Source organism: Theropithecus gelada, chromosome X, assembly GCF_003255815.1.
Source record: "Theropithecus gelada isolate Dixy chromosome X, Tgel_1.0, whole genome shotgun sequence".
In the NCBI taxonomy this organism is placed as follows: Eukaryota; Metazoa; Chordata; class Mammalia; order Primates; family Cercopithecidae; genus Theropithecus; species Theropithecus gelada.
The window spans coordinates 137,204,374-137,220,011 of record NC_037689.1 but is presented as its reverse complement, the minus strand read 5'-3'; the positions used below and the strand labels follow the sequence as shown (position 1 = coordinate 137,220,011).

Below are 15,638 nucleotides of genomic sequence, written 5' to 3'. Positions count from 1 at the left end.
AGAACCCCTATGACAGTACCACTATTCTTGGTTCCTATGGAAATGGGCTTAGGGCAGCCTCACCTATGAGCCCTGGGATCCATGCTTTCCAGGGGTCAAGGTCAACCACTTGGTCAAGATACTGCTGGATGCCACTGCTCCAGGTTAATGGCTGCATGGGTCTGCGGGGAGCGTCCACAACCCTACACCTCTCCCTTGACCCCTACCCAGACTGAACATTGAATTTTAACCCACAGATAATTTGTGATCTTTCTTTGCATTAATAAAATTCCTATATCATTCCTGCCATCATTACTTTTGTTGTTTCTTCCATAAACACATTAGACCATCACCTATTTCCTATAGGGTGCTCTGTATCTTTTCCTGCTCACCATGACACTAAGAGATCGATTATATCAAGTTTTCCACTTGCTGTCAAGCCATCATTCACTTATTTTGAATTTAGGCTCGTTGGTATAGAAAGAGTTATTTCCCAACCCCTTGGTTGTCCAGATTGGGGAATCAGCCTTTTTCAACCATGTTTATTATATGCATTTCATGACATTTTCTTCTGACTATATTCATTCATTTTACTCTCTTTCTTTTAATTTTTTTTATTGAGAAACGACTCTGCCACCTTGTAAACTTGAAGTGTCAGGAACTTGGAGCCATTTTGGTTTTATGTGGAGATCATCATCTTTATAAAAAAGTTATGTTGCTGCAAAACAGTATTCAAATCTAAAATCCTCTTCCTTGCCTCGTTGTTATATACATTTTTAATTCAGTTGATTTTTTTTTTCTATTATTGTAGGTGGCCGGGGAAAGGACAATGCTTGGATCATTACATTTCCAGAAAACTGTAATTTTAGATGTATACCAGAGGAAGTAATAGCAAAAGTACTTACTTACCTGACATCTATTGCAAGGTATAGTATTTCATTACGTTTTTTCAATTAGCTTTATATCAGATATCCATCTGAATGTCGTAACAGGAAAATGGCTTAATATAGCTATTATTATCATGGTGAATAACCAACTGACTTAACTTCAGAGTAGATAAGAAGTACAACTTAGAAGGAGAAGCTGGCAGCTATCTAAATTGTTACAAAAATTATACTGAGGATCTATGAAAATAAAATTGGGGATCTAGGAGTATTTGTTCCCACGGAAAAGAACATAGGTAGAGAATGATGGTCATATATATATGCTTTAATTTGCTTAAAAGGAAATATTAGCAGCCAAGAGTGAGGACAGCCATTTTTCATTTCTTCTGAATGTAACACAAGAAGACTGAATCTTAAGTAGATTCAATAGTGGTACTGGGAGATACTAGGAGGAATGTCTTGATATTAAAAATTGTTTGGAACTAGAATGCTTTAAAATGGAAAGTTTCAAAAGGTTTCTTAGAGATTTTATGTGTGTTAAAGACAAAATTTTCAAAGGAAGCATTTTCTAGTTGCTAACCCTGAAGAACAAGAGGACACAAATCTAGGATGATAAAATTCAAAGTCTCATGAACAAAAATCAAATCTCAGAAAATGAAACTTACAATGTACCTATTGAAGCTTGAAAGTGATCTTTTTAGGGCAAATAGAAGTTATATTTTCCATTAAACTGCATTTCCTCAGGAGCAGAGTTAGAAAAATAGATTTAGCAGTGTGATTTTGAATGAGTGAATGGATCATTGACTCATGATGAATTACATGGAAAGTTAAATCTGATATCATGAAGGACAGTTATCTTTTGAGTTTTCCCACACGCAAGATTACAGTATTCCAAATCAATTTTAGTGACCTATCTTCATTACACTATCACTTTCCTATTTAAAAGATTGACATTAATGCTGCAAAAGAAATTTTAAATAGTGAATAAGGGAATATGTCTTCAAATCAGTTTTCTAAGACAGTCCTTTGTGATAGCTTTCCAATTCCAATTCTGTCTTCCGTCAAGACATCAAATGTAGATGAAATAATCAAAAATAGAACGAAGACATATATAACAAATTTGCATTATTATTAAGAAAAAGTTTGTAATCCCAGCACTTTGGGAGGCCGAGGCGAGCAGATCACAAGTTCAGGAGATCGAGACCATCCTGGCTAACACGGTGAAATCCCGTCTCTACTAAAAAATATAAAAAAATTAGCCCGGCGTGGTGGCGGGCGTCTGTAGTCCCAGCTACTCGGGAGGCTGAGGCAGGAGAATGGTGTGAACCTGGGAGGCGGAGCTTGCAGTGAGCCAAGATCGTGCCACTGCACTCCAGCGGGGTTGACAGAGCGAGACTCCGCCTCAAAAAAAAAAAAAAAAGAAAAAGTTATTATTTCTTCTTATCATTCAGGCAAAATGGACCGGACTCCCAGTTTACCATTATTCTGGATCGAAGATTGGATACATGGTCTTCTCTTAAAATCTCTCTCCAAAAAATCTCAGTAAGTATCTATGCATTATACGATAACTTTTTATTTTTGTTTTATATTACACTTTCTGTTTTGGGAGGTATAGATTCCTTTGGTAGTGATGGAGACAATAAAAATTGATGGAATATGAGGAGGGAAAGTAGAAGGAGAGGTTGTAGCAGACACTAAGATAAATAACTCTACCCAAAATAAAACCTAGTAAGAATGAGTGAGTGGTTTGTGGTTCCAGTTATGAGTGAGAAGTGATTCATGGTTCTATGTGCCTTTCAGAACAAGGCAAGTTTTTATGGAATCTTTTTTTTTTTTTTTTTTTTAGTGGAAATAGATGTGTTGCATACTCATCGAATGTGAAAAAATATAAAGAAGAAAGTTTAAAACAACAGTAATACAACCACCCCCAAAATAAGCAGTTTTTAACATTTTGGTGTACAACTTTCTAGATTTGTTTTATCCTAGGATAGGGTAGGGAAATGAGTCACATATAAAATGATATATCTTCCCTACTGGTATCTAGTCCCGAGCTTCCCAAGACCCAGAGAGAGAAACATTTTCTCTAATTAAAACAATGAGAGGTATAATTCTGCCCATGACCAAGATAATCTTTTACACTTTTAGGCTCACAAGGATATCACGAAATTGTTTGACACTTCACTTTCATAGATGAGGAGGGAGATGAGGAATCCCCGGACTCCTTCTGAGCTGGCAAGATTGGGGCTCTCTGTGGAAGTGCCATGTGGCCAACTTCCTGTATCGGACTAGAATAGCTGGGAATCAATATATATTTTTTTCTTTGAGATTCCAACATTGCCAGCCATCTGAAATTCTTTTATTATTATTATTATTATTATTATTATACTTTAAGTTCTAGGGTACATGTGCATAACATGCAGGTTTGTTACATATGTATACTTGTGCCATGTTGCTGTGCTGCACCCATCAACTCGTCAGCACCCAACAACTCGTCATTTACATCAGGTATAACTCCCAATGCAATCCCTCCCCCCTCCCCCCTCCCCATGATAGGCCCCGGTGTGTGATGTCCCCCTTCCCGAGTCCAAGTGATCTCATTGTTCAGTTCCCACCTATGAGTGAGAACATGCGGTGTTTGGTTTTCTGTTCTTGTGATAGTTTGCTAAGAATGATGGTTTCCAGCTGCATCCATGTCCCTACAAAGGACACAAACTCATCCTTTTTTATGGCTGCATAGTATTCCATGGTGTATATGTGCCACATTTTCTTAATCCAGTCTGTCACTGATGGACATTTGGGTTGATTCCAAGTCTTTGCTATTGTGAATAGTGCCACAATGAACATACGTGTGCATGTGTCTTTATATACGAAAATTAATTCAAGATGGATTAGAGACTTAAATGTTAGACCTAATACCATAAAAACCCTAGAGGAAAACCTAGGTAGTACCATTCAGGACATAGGCATGGGCAAAGACTTCATATCTAAAACACCAAAAGCAACGGCAGCAAAAGCCAAAATTGACAAATGGGATCTAATTAAACTAAAGAGCTTCTGCACAGCAAAAGAAACTACCATCAGAGTGAACAGGCAACCTACAGAATGGGAGAAAAGTTTTGCAATCTACTCATCTGACAAAGGGCTAATATCCAGAACCTACAAAGAACTCAAACAAATTTACAAGAAAAAAACAAACAACCCCATCAAAAAGTGGGCAAAGGATATGAACAGACACTTCTCAAAAGAAGACATTCATACAGCCAACAGACACATGAAAAAATGCTCATCATCACTGGCCATCAGAGAAATGCAAATCAAAACCACAATGAGATACCATCTCACAGCAGTTAGAATGGCAATCATTAAAAAAGTCAGGAAACAACAGGTGCTGGAGAGGATGTGGAGAAATAGGAGCACTTTTACACTGTTGGTGGGATTGTAAACTAGTTCAACCATTATGGAAAACAGTATGGCGATTCCTCAAGGATCTAGAACTAGATGTACCATATGACCCAGCCATCCCATTACTGGGTATATACCCAAAGGATTATAAACCATCTGAAATTCTTACTTTGTCTCTCCTGACTAATTGAGGAGGTCACGCCCACCACAAGAAGTTGATTTAGTTGCAAAGGCAAAACAAAAATCTAGGTTGTTGAACTTCCAAGCCAATGTTCTAGCACTCACAAGGTAAAATGAGTCAGATCATTATTCTTTTGATACCCAGAATGAATTATTTCTCCTTTTGGACAAATAAGCAAAAAGTGGTTTCCTGTTTATTTAACAGAGGTGTTTAATCATTAGCAGTAGAGACAGGAGTTAACATTAGATATACTCAAGTTACTAAAATAAAATAGAAAAACACTTGACTTTGTATAGCATATTTCTGCTTTTTCAAAAGCATTCACGTTTATTAAGTATTGTTGATTCTCTTCATTTCCTGATTAAGTACTGCAGGTAGGTATCACTATAATTGTCTTATAGATGATGAAATCACATTATGTGTACTTTGGAATGGTTATGTGATGAATCCAAGGTCAAATATCCAAGTAACCAAAAGAGCCAGAGCAAGAATTGAAATGTCAAGAATTCCAGTTGGTGATGGTTTCTGTTATTTTCCAACTGGCTTACAAATAGACAAATAAATTCAATGTTATTTAGAAAAATGTAAAATTTCTTTTGAGAGAGCAAATCTGTCCTCCATATATGATTGAGCCTTGTCAGTGGGGCTAAATAAAGTAAAAGCTATTTCCCATGCTCTGGTCTTTTAGGATTGGTCCTTGGGCTTGTTGAGTAGCCCTTGGTTTATGCTAATAATTGCTTCTCTTATACTAAATAGAGCACTTGTTGCATTAAAACATTTTTTTATCACCCAAGTTTTTTTCTTTTGGCCAACACTGCACCCACCTGATTAAATTAATTTTCATTTTGTGACTGGTTTGGCACATGACATTAGTTTTTTAGTAGAGTTTTATTTTTATTATTCAAAATAGGTGGCTTGTAACAGAGGTTCTATTTTTCATAAAAGATAAATATAAGATTAGGTCATGATCCTGTCATTTTGAAGTCAGCAGAGGGTAATTACTTACTTACTGGAGAGTGATACTCCTCTTTCTGTATTCCCAGGGCTGCTTTCTCAGTGGAGAATTATGACCTATGCTCAGTAAAGAACTTGGATCTCAGGGTCCCTTTATTTTCATAACTGCCAAATTGATCATGCTAGGCAAGGGAGGGGTGCAGATGCTGACCACATGTAACTGGCTATAGGTTGTTTTAGAGGTTTCTTTTTAAACATGTTAAATGTTTTTGCTTGTGGTATAGTTTCTATACTCATACTCAAGAGCACATTGATTACATCTCAACCATTAATAACTATTGTTTGCTGTTTGAAATAAAGGTAAATATTGAATGCAAGCTAATTTCAAATGCAAAAGTAGGCATTCAGAAAGGATTTCTAGTGAAATCTATCATCGTGTAGCTAGGTATAATTGCCTGTGGTGTATTATTTCAAACAGTGTCTGTGAAATAATCATACAATTCAATTTGAATACCTTTATTTGTAGATTTCAAATCAAATAAAAGCATTTAGGTTGTATTTCATAATTAATGAGAGGAGACTTTATTTTAGTTATACATTTTGGGGAAAGGTTAATTTAGGAGAGAATCGTATCCATCTAAGAAAGTTTGCATGTTCTATTCTTTCTAGATTATTATCAGGACAAAATTTTGCAAACTATATCCTTTTATAAGGCTTAAACCCAGAATATAATTTAAGAACAGAATAAACAAAACAGAATTGAAATTTAAGTCACATACCAGGGTAGGATGAGAGTAAAAAGCAAGAGTTAATACTACCTTCACAAAGATTCTTAACATTCCACCTTAAAAATCAAACTGCACAGAGGAGAAAGCCAGTCCCATCAAGCCTGCTCCTAGGAAGAGAGCTGGGTTTTTTTCTCCTTCTTCCACTCTTAGGACATGCCTGATCTTCTCGAGCAGTCCAGCACAAGCTAATCCACAAGGGTCAATCAGGCTAAGTAATTGGAGGAATGTGTTAACTCTGAATTACAACGAGCAGAAGGGAAGGATCTGTCAGCTGACTAATCAGGGATAGTGCTTTTTTTTTTTTTCTCCCCAGCGCTGCTGCCGCTGTGCTAATGGAAGCAGCTACGGCAGCTTTGTTTGATAGAGATTTTTGGCTGCCGTTTTTAAATACTACCCAAGAAGCAGCTCATATTTCATCAATGTTGCATTGACAATTGGAAAAGAAGAGTGTAATTGTGTATAGGCGAAATGGCAGAAGCAAATCCCCCGAGAGGCAAGATGAGGTTCAGAAGGAATGCGGTAAGGGCTCTGTCTGCACTCCTGGAAAGCCTATTCCCAAGTTCAAGTGCTGGGATGCTGCAGCATGGTGCTATAGCACAAACTGCTGAGTGGGGTTTTTAAGGACAGATGGAGAGAATGGAGACTTATATTTGCATGGATTGCATTGATGTGATTACTGTGATACTAACATAGGGTAATTTTCAGGCAATTGAGGGGGTAGAATATAATTTCAAAATCTAAATGTCATCAAGTTTATGAATGAGCACCTTAGTCATGTTATTCATTTAAGACTGCATGAACAATTTTGCATCATTGGACAGCATAGCTTTAAATCATGACTTAAAACAATATCTAACAAAAGGATTAATCCTTTCTTTCACCATGATAAAGTAAAGTATATTGCCATGGATAGGTCTGGAAGTGATTCCATCATCACTTAAAAATACAGCCTTTCCTGGGTGTTACCGTGTAAGTGAAAAAATTTAAAATCTGTGATGATTTGAAATCCTTATTGTTTCAATTATTTTCCAAACTTAAACTTCATAGGTACAAAATTGTCACCTGCTGACAACTTTTGTCTTTTAAGGAAAAAGACGGTAACTCACTTTTCAATATAGACTAGAATTTGGAAATCTCTCCTCTCAGGTACATTTCATGCAGTCTTTTACCTAAATTTTCCCTTCATTCACTTATTCATATGGTAAATTCCCAGCAAATTTCTAATGTGATCTTTAGATGTATTTTGGAGAAATGTTGAAATAACACTAGCTAATTTAATAAAAAACCAATCATCAAAAAGACTTTAAATGCCACTCTTTTTCTTTCAAAGATTAATATAATGTAATTGATATTATGGTTTAAAATATAAACTTGCTCACTAATAATATCGAGATAACACACACACACACACACACACACACACACAAATAAGAAGGTAAAAATTGACCATAGTAAAAAAAATGACAGTTTGAATTAAAATTATGATAAGGAAAGTAAGACTTTTATTATTGTTGAATGACAGTGAACATCCATAGGTGTGTAAATGATTTATTTTCTAATAAAGCTCTTAGCACAGACTGCTATTTTAAAAACTATAGTTGGTTTTATTTTGACAAAATTATGTCTTTGGCTCCATACATGTTTTTATATTATGAGAATATAGGTTCAGACTTTTAACAGACGATTTATGGTGCACAAGCAATGTTTGTGTATGTACTTTGCAGTATTGTAAGCAACTGATATTAGCACTTTTGTTATCAAAGGTAACTTCAGCTTTCAGAAAGTTTCTAATTATATATATATATATATATATTCTTAGTGCTGAACTTAGTTTCATGTCTATACACGTGCATTAATATACACACAATAAATACAGCACGGGGTACTCATTGAATAGACATATGTAGCACTGTGATATATACAACGTAAGTTACAAGGGTAAATATGGAATGGCTACTGGGCTGAAGGAACTCTCAGTCTAGTAGAAAGGGTAACACATGTTCGTAAATGACTATTTTGAAAAGAAATTCTGACTGGTGGAGAAGGCCTTATACAGGAGATGGCATATGTTTGGGTGTTAAGTAAGAGCATATGTAGCTGTTACCTTTCCTTGATTCTTTCCTATGTTTTTGTTTCTCATAAATGAATTAAGTGAGGCCTAGGAACAGATATGAGTGGGATTAATTGGATTAATTCTGAAGCCTAGAACTATAAGACATATATGTTTTGCTTATATGGATAGGACTTGACCAGAGTAAAGAATTTGAACCTTAGCTAGTAAATAAATGGTTTCACCTTGAAGGGTCTCTGGAACTGGACTGATCCTGGAGGCTATGGATAAGTAGCATCTAAAAGGATGGTCCAGTGCCATTTGAAGTCCAAAAAAATGTTTGAACTAGTTACTTGGTAGAAATTTCAATGACTGTAGCTGAGTGAGAGAGAGGGGAGGAGAATAGATATATATGTGACAAAAAGAGCAAACCACAAGGAAGGAGCACTGCTTTGGGCTGTCCTCCTGGGGTCACTTGACAAGTTGCTTGGCAACTCATACTGTCTGTACTTTTTAAGGTGGGGATATGGGAGGAAGAGTGTGGAAGTGGCTCATACTGTTGCAAACTATTCTCTATAGCTTGAGTTCATGAGATTTTTTTCCCCAACATATTCTGCAGAGATGGTTCAGACGTTATCAAAGTCAAGTGCCTGTCAACATTTGTCTGATAGTAGATAAGAATACTTTCCTTTCGGTGGACTGTATATGCAAAATTGTTTCCAGCAACTTGTTTCAAATGTTATTTGTTCCATTTTGGAAACATCAAGGTCAAATCATCCCTGAATGGCAAACAGCAAATCTGAGTGTGCATTCAGTCTATGAAGTGTTAAGTGTCTAGAAAGAGTTTGCCCTTAGGATCCAGACAGGCCGTACTACTGCTGCTTACCAACTGTGCTTCAGTTTGCTCCTCTGTAAAAAGGGAATAATATCTAGTTTACTGCAATGTTATGAAGGCTAAATTATATATATATATATATATATATATATATATATATGTGTGTGTGTGTGTGTGTGTGTGTATATATATATGTAAGAAGTCTGACACATACATAATGTCTTTTAGTCAAGGGTCTCTCTTATTGTTACTGCCTTTCTTTACCCTAATGATTAAAAAAGAAAAGTTATAGGAACATAAATTATTCTTATAGTAAGTAACCAAACGTTTATGTTTTATAAGGTACTTTAAACATTCTAGAAGTGATAACTAGAATAACTGAAAAGTGTGCCTAGGGTGATGAATTGCCTCCCTTAGAGAGCACACACGAGAGTATTAAACAAGGTTAATTTCTAGACTTCGGTAGTGAAATGATGTATTTGGTTTATGCCTGCTCTTGTTGTTATTGTTGTTGTTACTGCTGTAAGATCATAGAACTAGGCAATCTGGCAGTACGTGTGAGTAAAAGGGAGTGAATCTGTTCTCTGGGAGGGAAAGATGAGAGGGAGCTTATTTTGTGCTCGTTACCTTGAAGAGCCAGTAAGAGCTGCTGCTGAGGGTTGGGGTGGGACCACGTACGGTGATTGGACACATGGCTCCAAGTCCTATGTGATAGGCAGCTCGTTCACTTTTACTGAGATGTCTTTAAGCAGTCACATGCTGGAGCTCCAGAAAAATGTCTGCAAGAAGCTAAAACCAATGCTGTTTCCTCTCTCGTGCACGCTATTTTTTTAAAAAAAGCAAAAAACACATTGAAATAAAACAAGACTAACCTTTGCCCAAACCCCTTTGTTTTTTTGACAGGTTCTCAAAAATGATTGATACTTTCAAAATCTCAGGTTTGATTTTGGGAAAAAGAAATTGTGCTTTTTCATGTTTATATAACCATACAGATGAGAGGTTCTTAAAGCAGCATGCCCAAGAATTTAGAAATAAAATATTCCCAAGCCAAAATGGGAAAATTCACTGGTCTTGAGCTATATTTGCTGTGATATGTGCATCTGATACCCTATGCTGTTTGATTGTTCATTTAAATACTAGCTTTAAGATGGATTATCTTCAGGCGTTTAGTTATTACAAATATTGGTATATAGAGAAAAAGTACTCTCTCTATATACCTATATGTGTATCCACATAGATACATACAAACTAATCTTAAATTTATATGGCTTGTCAGGTTAAAATTGCTCAAGAGTGTTCTGTCCCCTCTAGATTCTCATAGCCAGCAATCACTGATAAGGACGTCTCCATATTATTTATATTGATCGATGTTCAGATCTATGAAGCTTTTTGGTTCAGAGGTTGCAAATTGTCAGTGCACAGATGTGTTTTGTTTAGACTATACAGCATTTTAACGAACTTTCAATTTGTTTTCAATTTTTAAACATCTGGGCTTTGCATGACAATCTGGATTTCTGTCTTCTCTTGAGAAACCAAAGAGTTGGCAATGCTGGGCCCACCTTGCCACATGACAACATGTAGCTGGAACTGATTTATGAGTGAACTGACTTATGAATGCCCTCTGCTTTCCATGTTCTGCAGTTCACCATGGTTCCCACCACTTCCTGTTGCTCCTCATCATATAGGAAGAGTGTGAATTGCTATTTTCCACCTAATTTAGGCTGTTCGTTAATTAAGCCTACTTCATATTTATATTATCTACATAATACATGGTAGGCATTAAAGTTTGTTACCTTTGCTTTAGGTCTCAGGTTTAGCTTCTCAACCAATCCAATCCTTGTATCATCCCTGTTATAACTTCTCCAAATGCCTCTTGTTGACTGAGTCTAGTTCTACAGGCAGGTGAATCGGGGTTTTAATTCTGCTACTTATGTGCTAGAAGGTATTGAAAAATTGCCTGACCTCACAAAACCTCAATGTATTAGTTCCCTATTGCTGCTGTAACAGATTACTACAAACTTAGTGGCTTAAAACAATGAAAATGTATCATTACGGTTCTGGAGGTCAGAAGTCCAAGATTACCCAATTGGGCTAAAAAGCAAGGGTCAGCAGAGCTGTGTTCCTTCTGGAGTCTCTAGAGGAGAATCTGTTTCTTTGACTTTTCTAGCTTGCAGAGATTGTCCACATTCCTTGGTTTATACCCCTGCATCACTTTGACCTCTGCTATCACATCTTCTTCTCTGACTCTCCTGCCTCCCTCTTTTCCTAATGATTACATCGGTCCCACCATGATAATCTAGGATAATCTCCCCATATCAAGATCCTTAATAACATTTATAAAGTCTGTTTTACCATATAAGATAACATATTACTAGGCTCCAGGAATTAGGATGTAGACATCTTTGGGGATAATGGCACTCAGTTTCTACAGTTGTGAAATGAGGACAAAAATAGAACCTACTGCATGTAAATACTTAGCACAATGTCATAATAGTGCTCTTTATGGGCATAATTCTAGTAGTGTGCATTCAATAAATAACATTTCCACCCCTGTCCAACTATCCAATCTCCTTTCCCTACCTTAAAGCTTTGAGAGGTCCTGAATATATACATATACATAAATATATGTATTTTTTGCTAAAGAGAAGCTATGAAAAGTAGTCATAAATGTGAGGTCTGGATTCACTTTAAAAGTATGACAGTTTGGCAGGCACCTATTATGGTCTGGGTTAAGTGAATGGGAGTGGGATTAAAAATTCAGGTATGTCTTATTCACATATGGGCACAAGGGATAAAAACAATACACCTGGTCTGAACTATATGATTTAGTTTTCTAGAAAAATAACTGACAAATCAAATGAATTGTTTGAGTGCCACCTGATTGCTCCGTTTGCTTAGTAGTTGTGTAGCTATTGCCTACAAGTTACTTAGTCTCCCAAATGGCTACTAAAATTGGGAGTAACTATTGGGTTAACAGAATCCACATGCTCTAGGAAGAAATGCAAAAAAGATTATAAAATTGTGCTATAACAAAAAGTATCGTAAATGCAATTATGTAGTCAATAAATGAAGTTTTCATCCTTTGATGGTGCATTTTCTTTAAAAGCTCAAGTTTTTCTGGGCTTTTTGTGACAAATGAATTACTAAATATTTTGAAGGAATTAAGGAATGAGAATGTATGCTAAGATAATCAGAAGGTTTTACTTAAGAATAAGCTGATTAGAATATAGAATTATCTTTAGAAGCAATTTATATAGGTGTCAATGTTTGGGATAAAACACTTTATTAAATAGAGCAATAACAGGTTTAATAAACATCCAACATAAAACCCCTGGCTTGTGAGCAGCTGAATATCCCTACCCCTGCTTAAAATCACTTCCCCACTCATCTTGCAGACAGTGATTTTCCTTTTCTCTCCTTTCTTTGTACTTCGTTCCCTGCTATGTGATCAGCTGTCTCTGGACCTGGCTGCTGGTACAGCCTTGCTCTCCTAGGAATGGCAGAGTAGAGAGCAAGGCCTTACCTCAGGCAGAGAGTTGCTACATAGCTCTCTCTATTCCCATAGTATCCTCCCATCCCCTCCTCCCCCACACATAATTTTGGAGATGGGTGAGTATCCCTGGCTTGAAGTCAGCTCCAGGTTCTTGTATCCAGAGAATTCCAGATACAAGAGAATATAAGACTAAGGGAAGTCAGAGAGAGAAAAATGAAACCAGATCAACTTAGAATCCATGAAAGAATAAAAGTAATTTTGCTTTAAATGTTGGTAAAAATAGGCTGCTTTCAATTTCATTTAAAAGTGAAAAAAATAAACAAGTTCAAGGCAGGTGAGTATAATAATATAATGGGAATTTACCCAGGTAAAGAAAAAGGAAAGGCTTAACTCCCAAAATTAAGGGGGTAAAAATAAAATCTGTGCTTTCCACTTAAAAATAGGCCCAAAGTTCCCACAAGTCCCTGTCAGATCCTTCCCTTAAGCAAGCCTTTATCCATATCCCTAAAGTTTTCTACCCAAACCTGCTTGTCCTGTGGTCCAAGAATCCAAGGCAAAATTTTAAATCTGTCTTATTAATATCTTAGAGTTTAAAAAGTGCATTTTCATATCTTTTGCCTACTTTTTAATGGGGTTGTTTTTCTCTTGTAAATTTAAGTTCCTTAAATACTGCATGCTGTCACTAATAAGTGGGAGCTAAATAAGAACTTATGAACACAAAGAAGGAAACAACAGACACTGGGGTCCGCTTGACGGTGGAGATTGGCAGGAGGGAGAGGAGCAGAAAAGATCGCTATTGGGTACTGAGCTTAATACTTATGTGAAGTAATAATATGTACAACAACGCCCCGTGACACGTGTTTATGTAACCTCTGCATGTACCCCCAAACCTAAAATAAAAATGTAAAACGTGCCTTTATATTCATTATTTCTTTTAATCCCTGTAATAACTGGAAAATCCTTTTTTTTTTTTTTTTTTTGGCAGAGTCTCACCCTGTTGCCCAGGCTGGAGTGCAGTGGCATGATCTCAGATCACTGCAGCCTCCACCTCCCGGGTTCAAGTGATTCTCGTGCTTCAGCCTCCCCAGTAGCGGGGACCACAGGCATGTAACACCATATCCGGCTAATTTTTTGTATTTTTAGTAGAGACAGGTTTTCACCCTGTTGGCCAGGCTGGTCTCGAACTCCTGGCCTCAATTGATCTTCCCACCTCAGCCTCCCAAAGTGCTGGGATTACAGGTGTGAGCCACCGTGCCCAGCTGGAAAATATGTATTATACCTAACATAAAATAAAATATACATTATGTACATAATAGAAGGTAGGATATACATTACCATTGTAACTCTCTGTTTCTCTCTCTGTTTCTGTATACATGTTAATTTTATTCTTTTCAATGTTTCTCCAGCAGCAGGGCTCTTGGCCATCTGCTGCTTTTAAATGGCATCCTCAATGTTTCCTTCACTCAGTATTAGTTTGAAAATTCTAGGGCAGGACTTTTTTGGCCCTGCTTACATCAAATGTTCTGCTTATCTTTTTTCTTTCTCTTTTTTAAAGAGATGAGGTCTTGCTCTGTCACCCATGCTAGAGTGCAGTAGCACCATCATGGCTCACTGCAGCCTCAACTTCCTGGACACAAGCGATCCTCCCCCCTCAGCCTCCTGAGTAACTGGAACCGTAGGTGCATGCCACCATGACTAGATAATTTTTAAACTTTTTGTGGAGATGGGGCCTCACTATGTTGTCCAGGCTGTTCTGAAACTCCTGGCCTCAAGTGATCCTCCATCCTCGGTCTCCTAAATTGTTGGGATTGCAGGCATGAATCACCATGTCTGGCCCTAATCATACTTCTAATCACCACTAATCATTGTGTGTTGGAAGGGCAGGGCCATGTAGGAAAATAAGAATCCTCATTTGGAACCAATGTGTAGAATAATAGAAGGGGGAGTAGTTTCTCGGATGAAGGGAGAGAGTAACAGTCATGGCCTCCTGGGGGAATTATGAGTTGGACAACCATCCCAATGTATGTATATTGATAGCCATTATTTAATTTATTGATTTAATTTTATGCTCTTTTAATTTACTTATTTGTGCATATCATACTCATTTCTCTTTCATTTACTCTAGTTCTCATTGCCACTTAACATTTTATGTTTTATCACCATCTCACATTGAATTAGGAAAATCCCCAGTTTTGAGCATCATTTCTCAAAGAGTCTATGTTTTATACCCTGGTGAAAGTTACTTTTTTCTTTTATTTTAAAATAGACTTTATTTTTTCACAGCAGTTTTAAGTTCACAACAGAATGGAACAGGAAGTACAGAGAGTTCCCATAAACTCCTTGCCCCACAGTATCTTATTCTTAGTTTATAGTTTTGTTTAATTACTAGTATTGCAATATGCCTGAAATATAATTGCAGTTGGAACATTTTCCATATATTTTGCTCTATTATGCTCTAATCTGCCGTCTTGAGGCTGATGATTCCTGATTCTGCACTCCTAGCCTAGACTTCTTTCCCTTCTTACTTGTACAAACAGCTGTCCAAAGGACATCATCTGGATGTCCTGCTGACCCTTCTAACCTAACATGTATATGAATGGAGATCAGAATCTTGTTCCCCTTCTTAAAACCTCTTTCTCTTGTGTTCCCCATCTCAGTGAAGGTTGTACCATTCAACCAGTTACTCAAGCCCCAAATCTGGAGTTTGATCCTCGTAGTACCTCCTTTCTCAGCAAGTACATCAAGTGGTTATGTCTTGCTGATTGCACCTCCTAAATTCTACCCTTATTCTTGGTATCATTACTTTAGCTCAGAAACTCATCATTCCTGGCTTGGATTACTGTACCAGCCTCCTAGCTCATCTGTCTGCTTCTACTCTTGTTCAAATCCAGTTCTTCCCAAAGCCAAAGTGATCCTTCTAAAATGCAAATTTGACCATGTTGTTCTGATGCTCAAAACCTCTTAGAGACTCCCCTTACTTCCAGGAAAAAAACCCATCATCCTTTCTGATGCAGTTTTGGCCCATTTTCCCAACACCATCTCCCATTGTCCCCCAGCATCATTTCATCTAGC

General features: G+C 37.0%; 1 protein-coding gene across 8 annotated transcripts in view; it reads left to right on the top strand.

Annotated features, from left to right (window-relative positions):
• Positions 1 to 15,638, top strand: part of MCF2 (MCF.2 cell line derived transforming sequence) — a 125,057-nt gene that overhangs the window by 61,589 nt on the left and 47,830 nt on the right. For 4 of the 8 annotated variants that reach the window (XM_025372298.1, XM_025372297.1, XM_025372299.1 and 1 more), the window contains exons 3-4: positions 791 to 905; positions 2,315 to 2,405. In XM_025372298.1, coding sequence (XP_025228083.1) covers positions 791 to 905; positions 2,315 to 2,405 — 206 coding nt within the window. Of the gene's footprint in view, positions 1 to 790; positions 906 to 2,314; positions 2,406 to 6,268; positions 6,708 to 15,638 lie in introns of those variants that run through there. The other 4 variants (XM_025372303.1, XM_025372302.1, XM_025372301.1 and 1 more) reach the window with 1 other exon arrangement.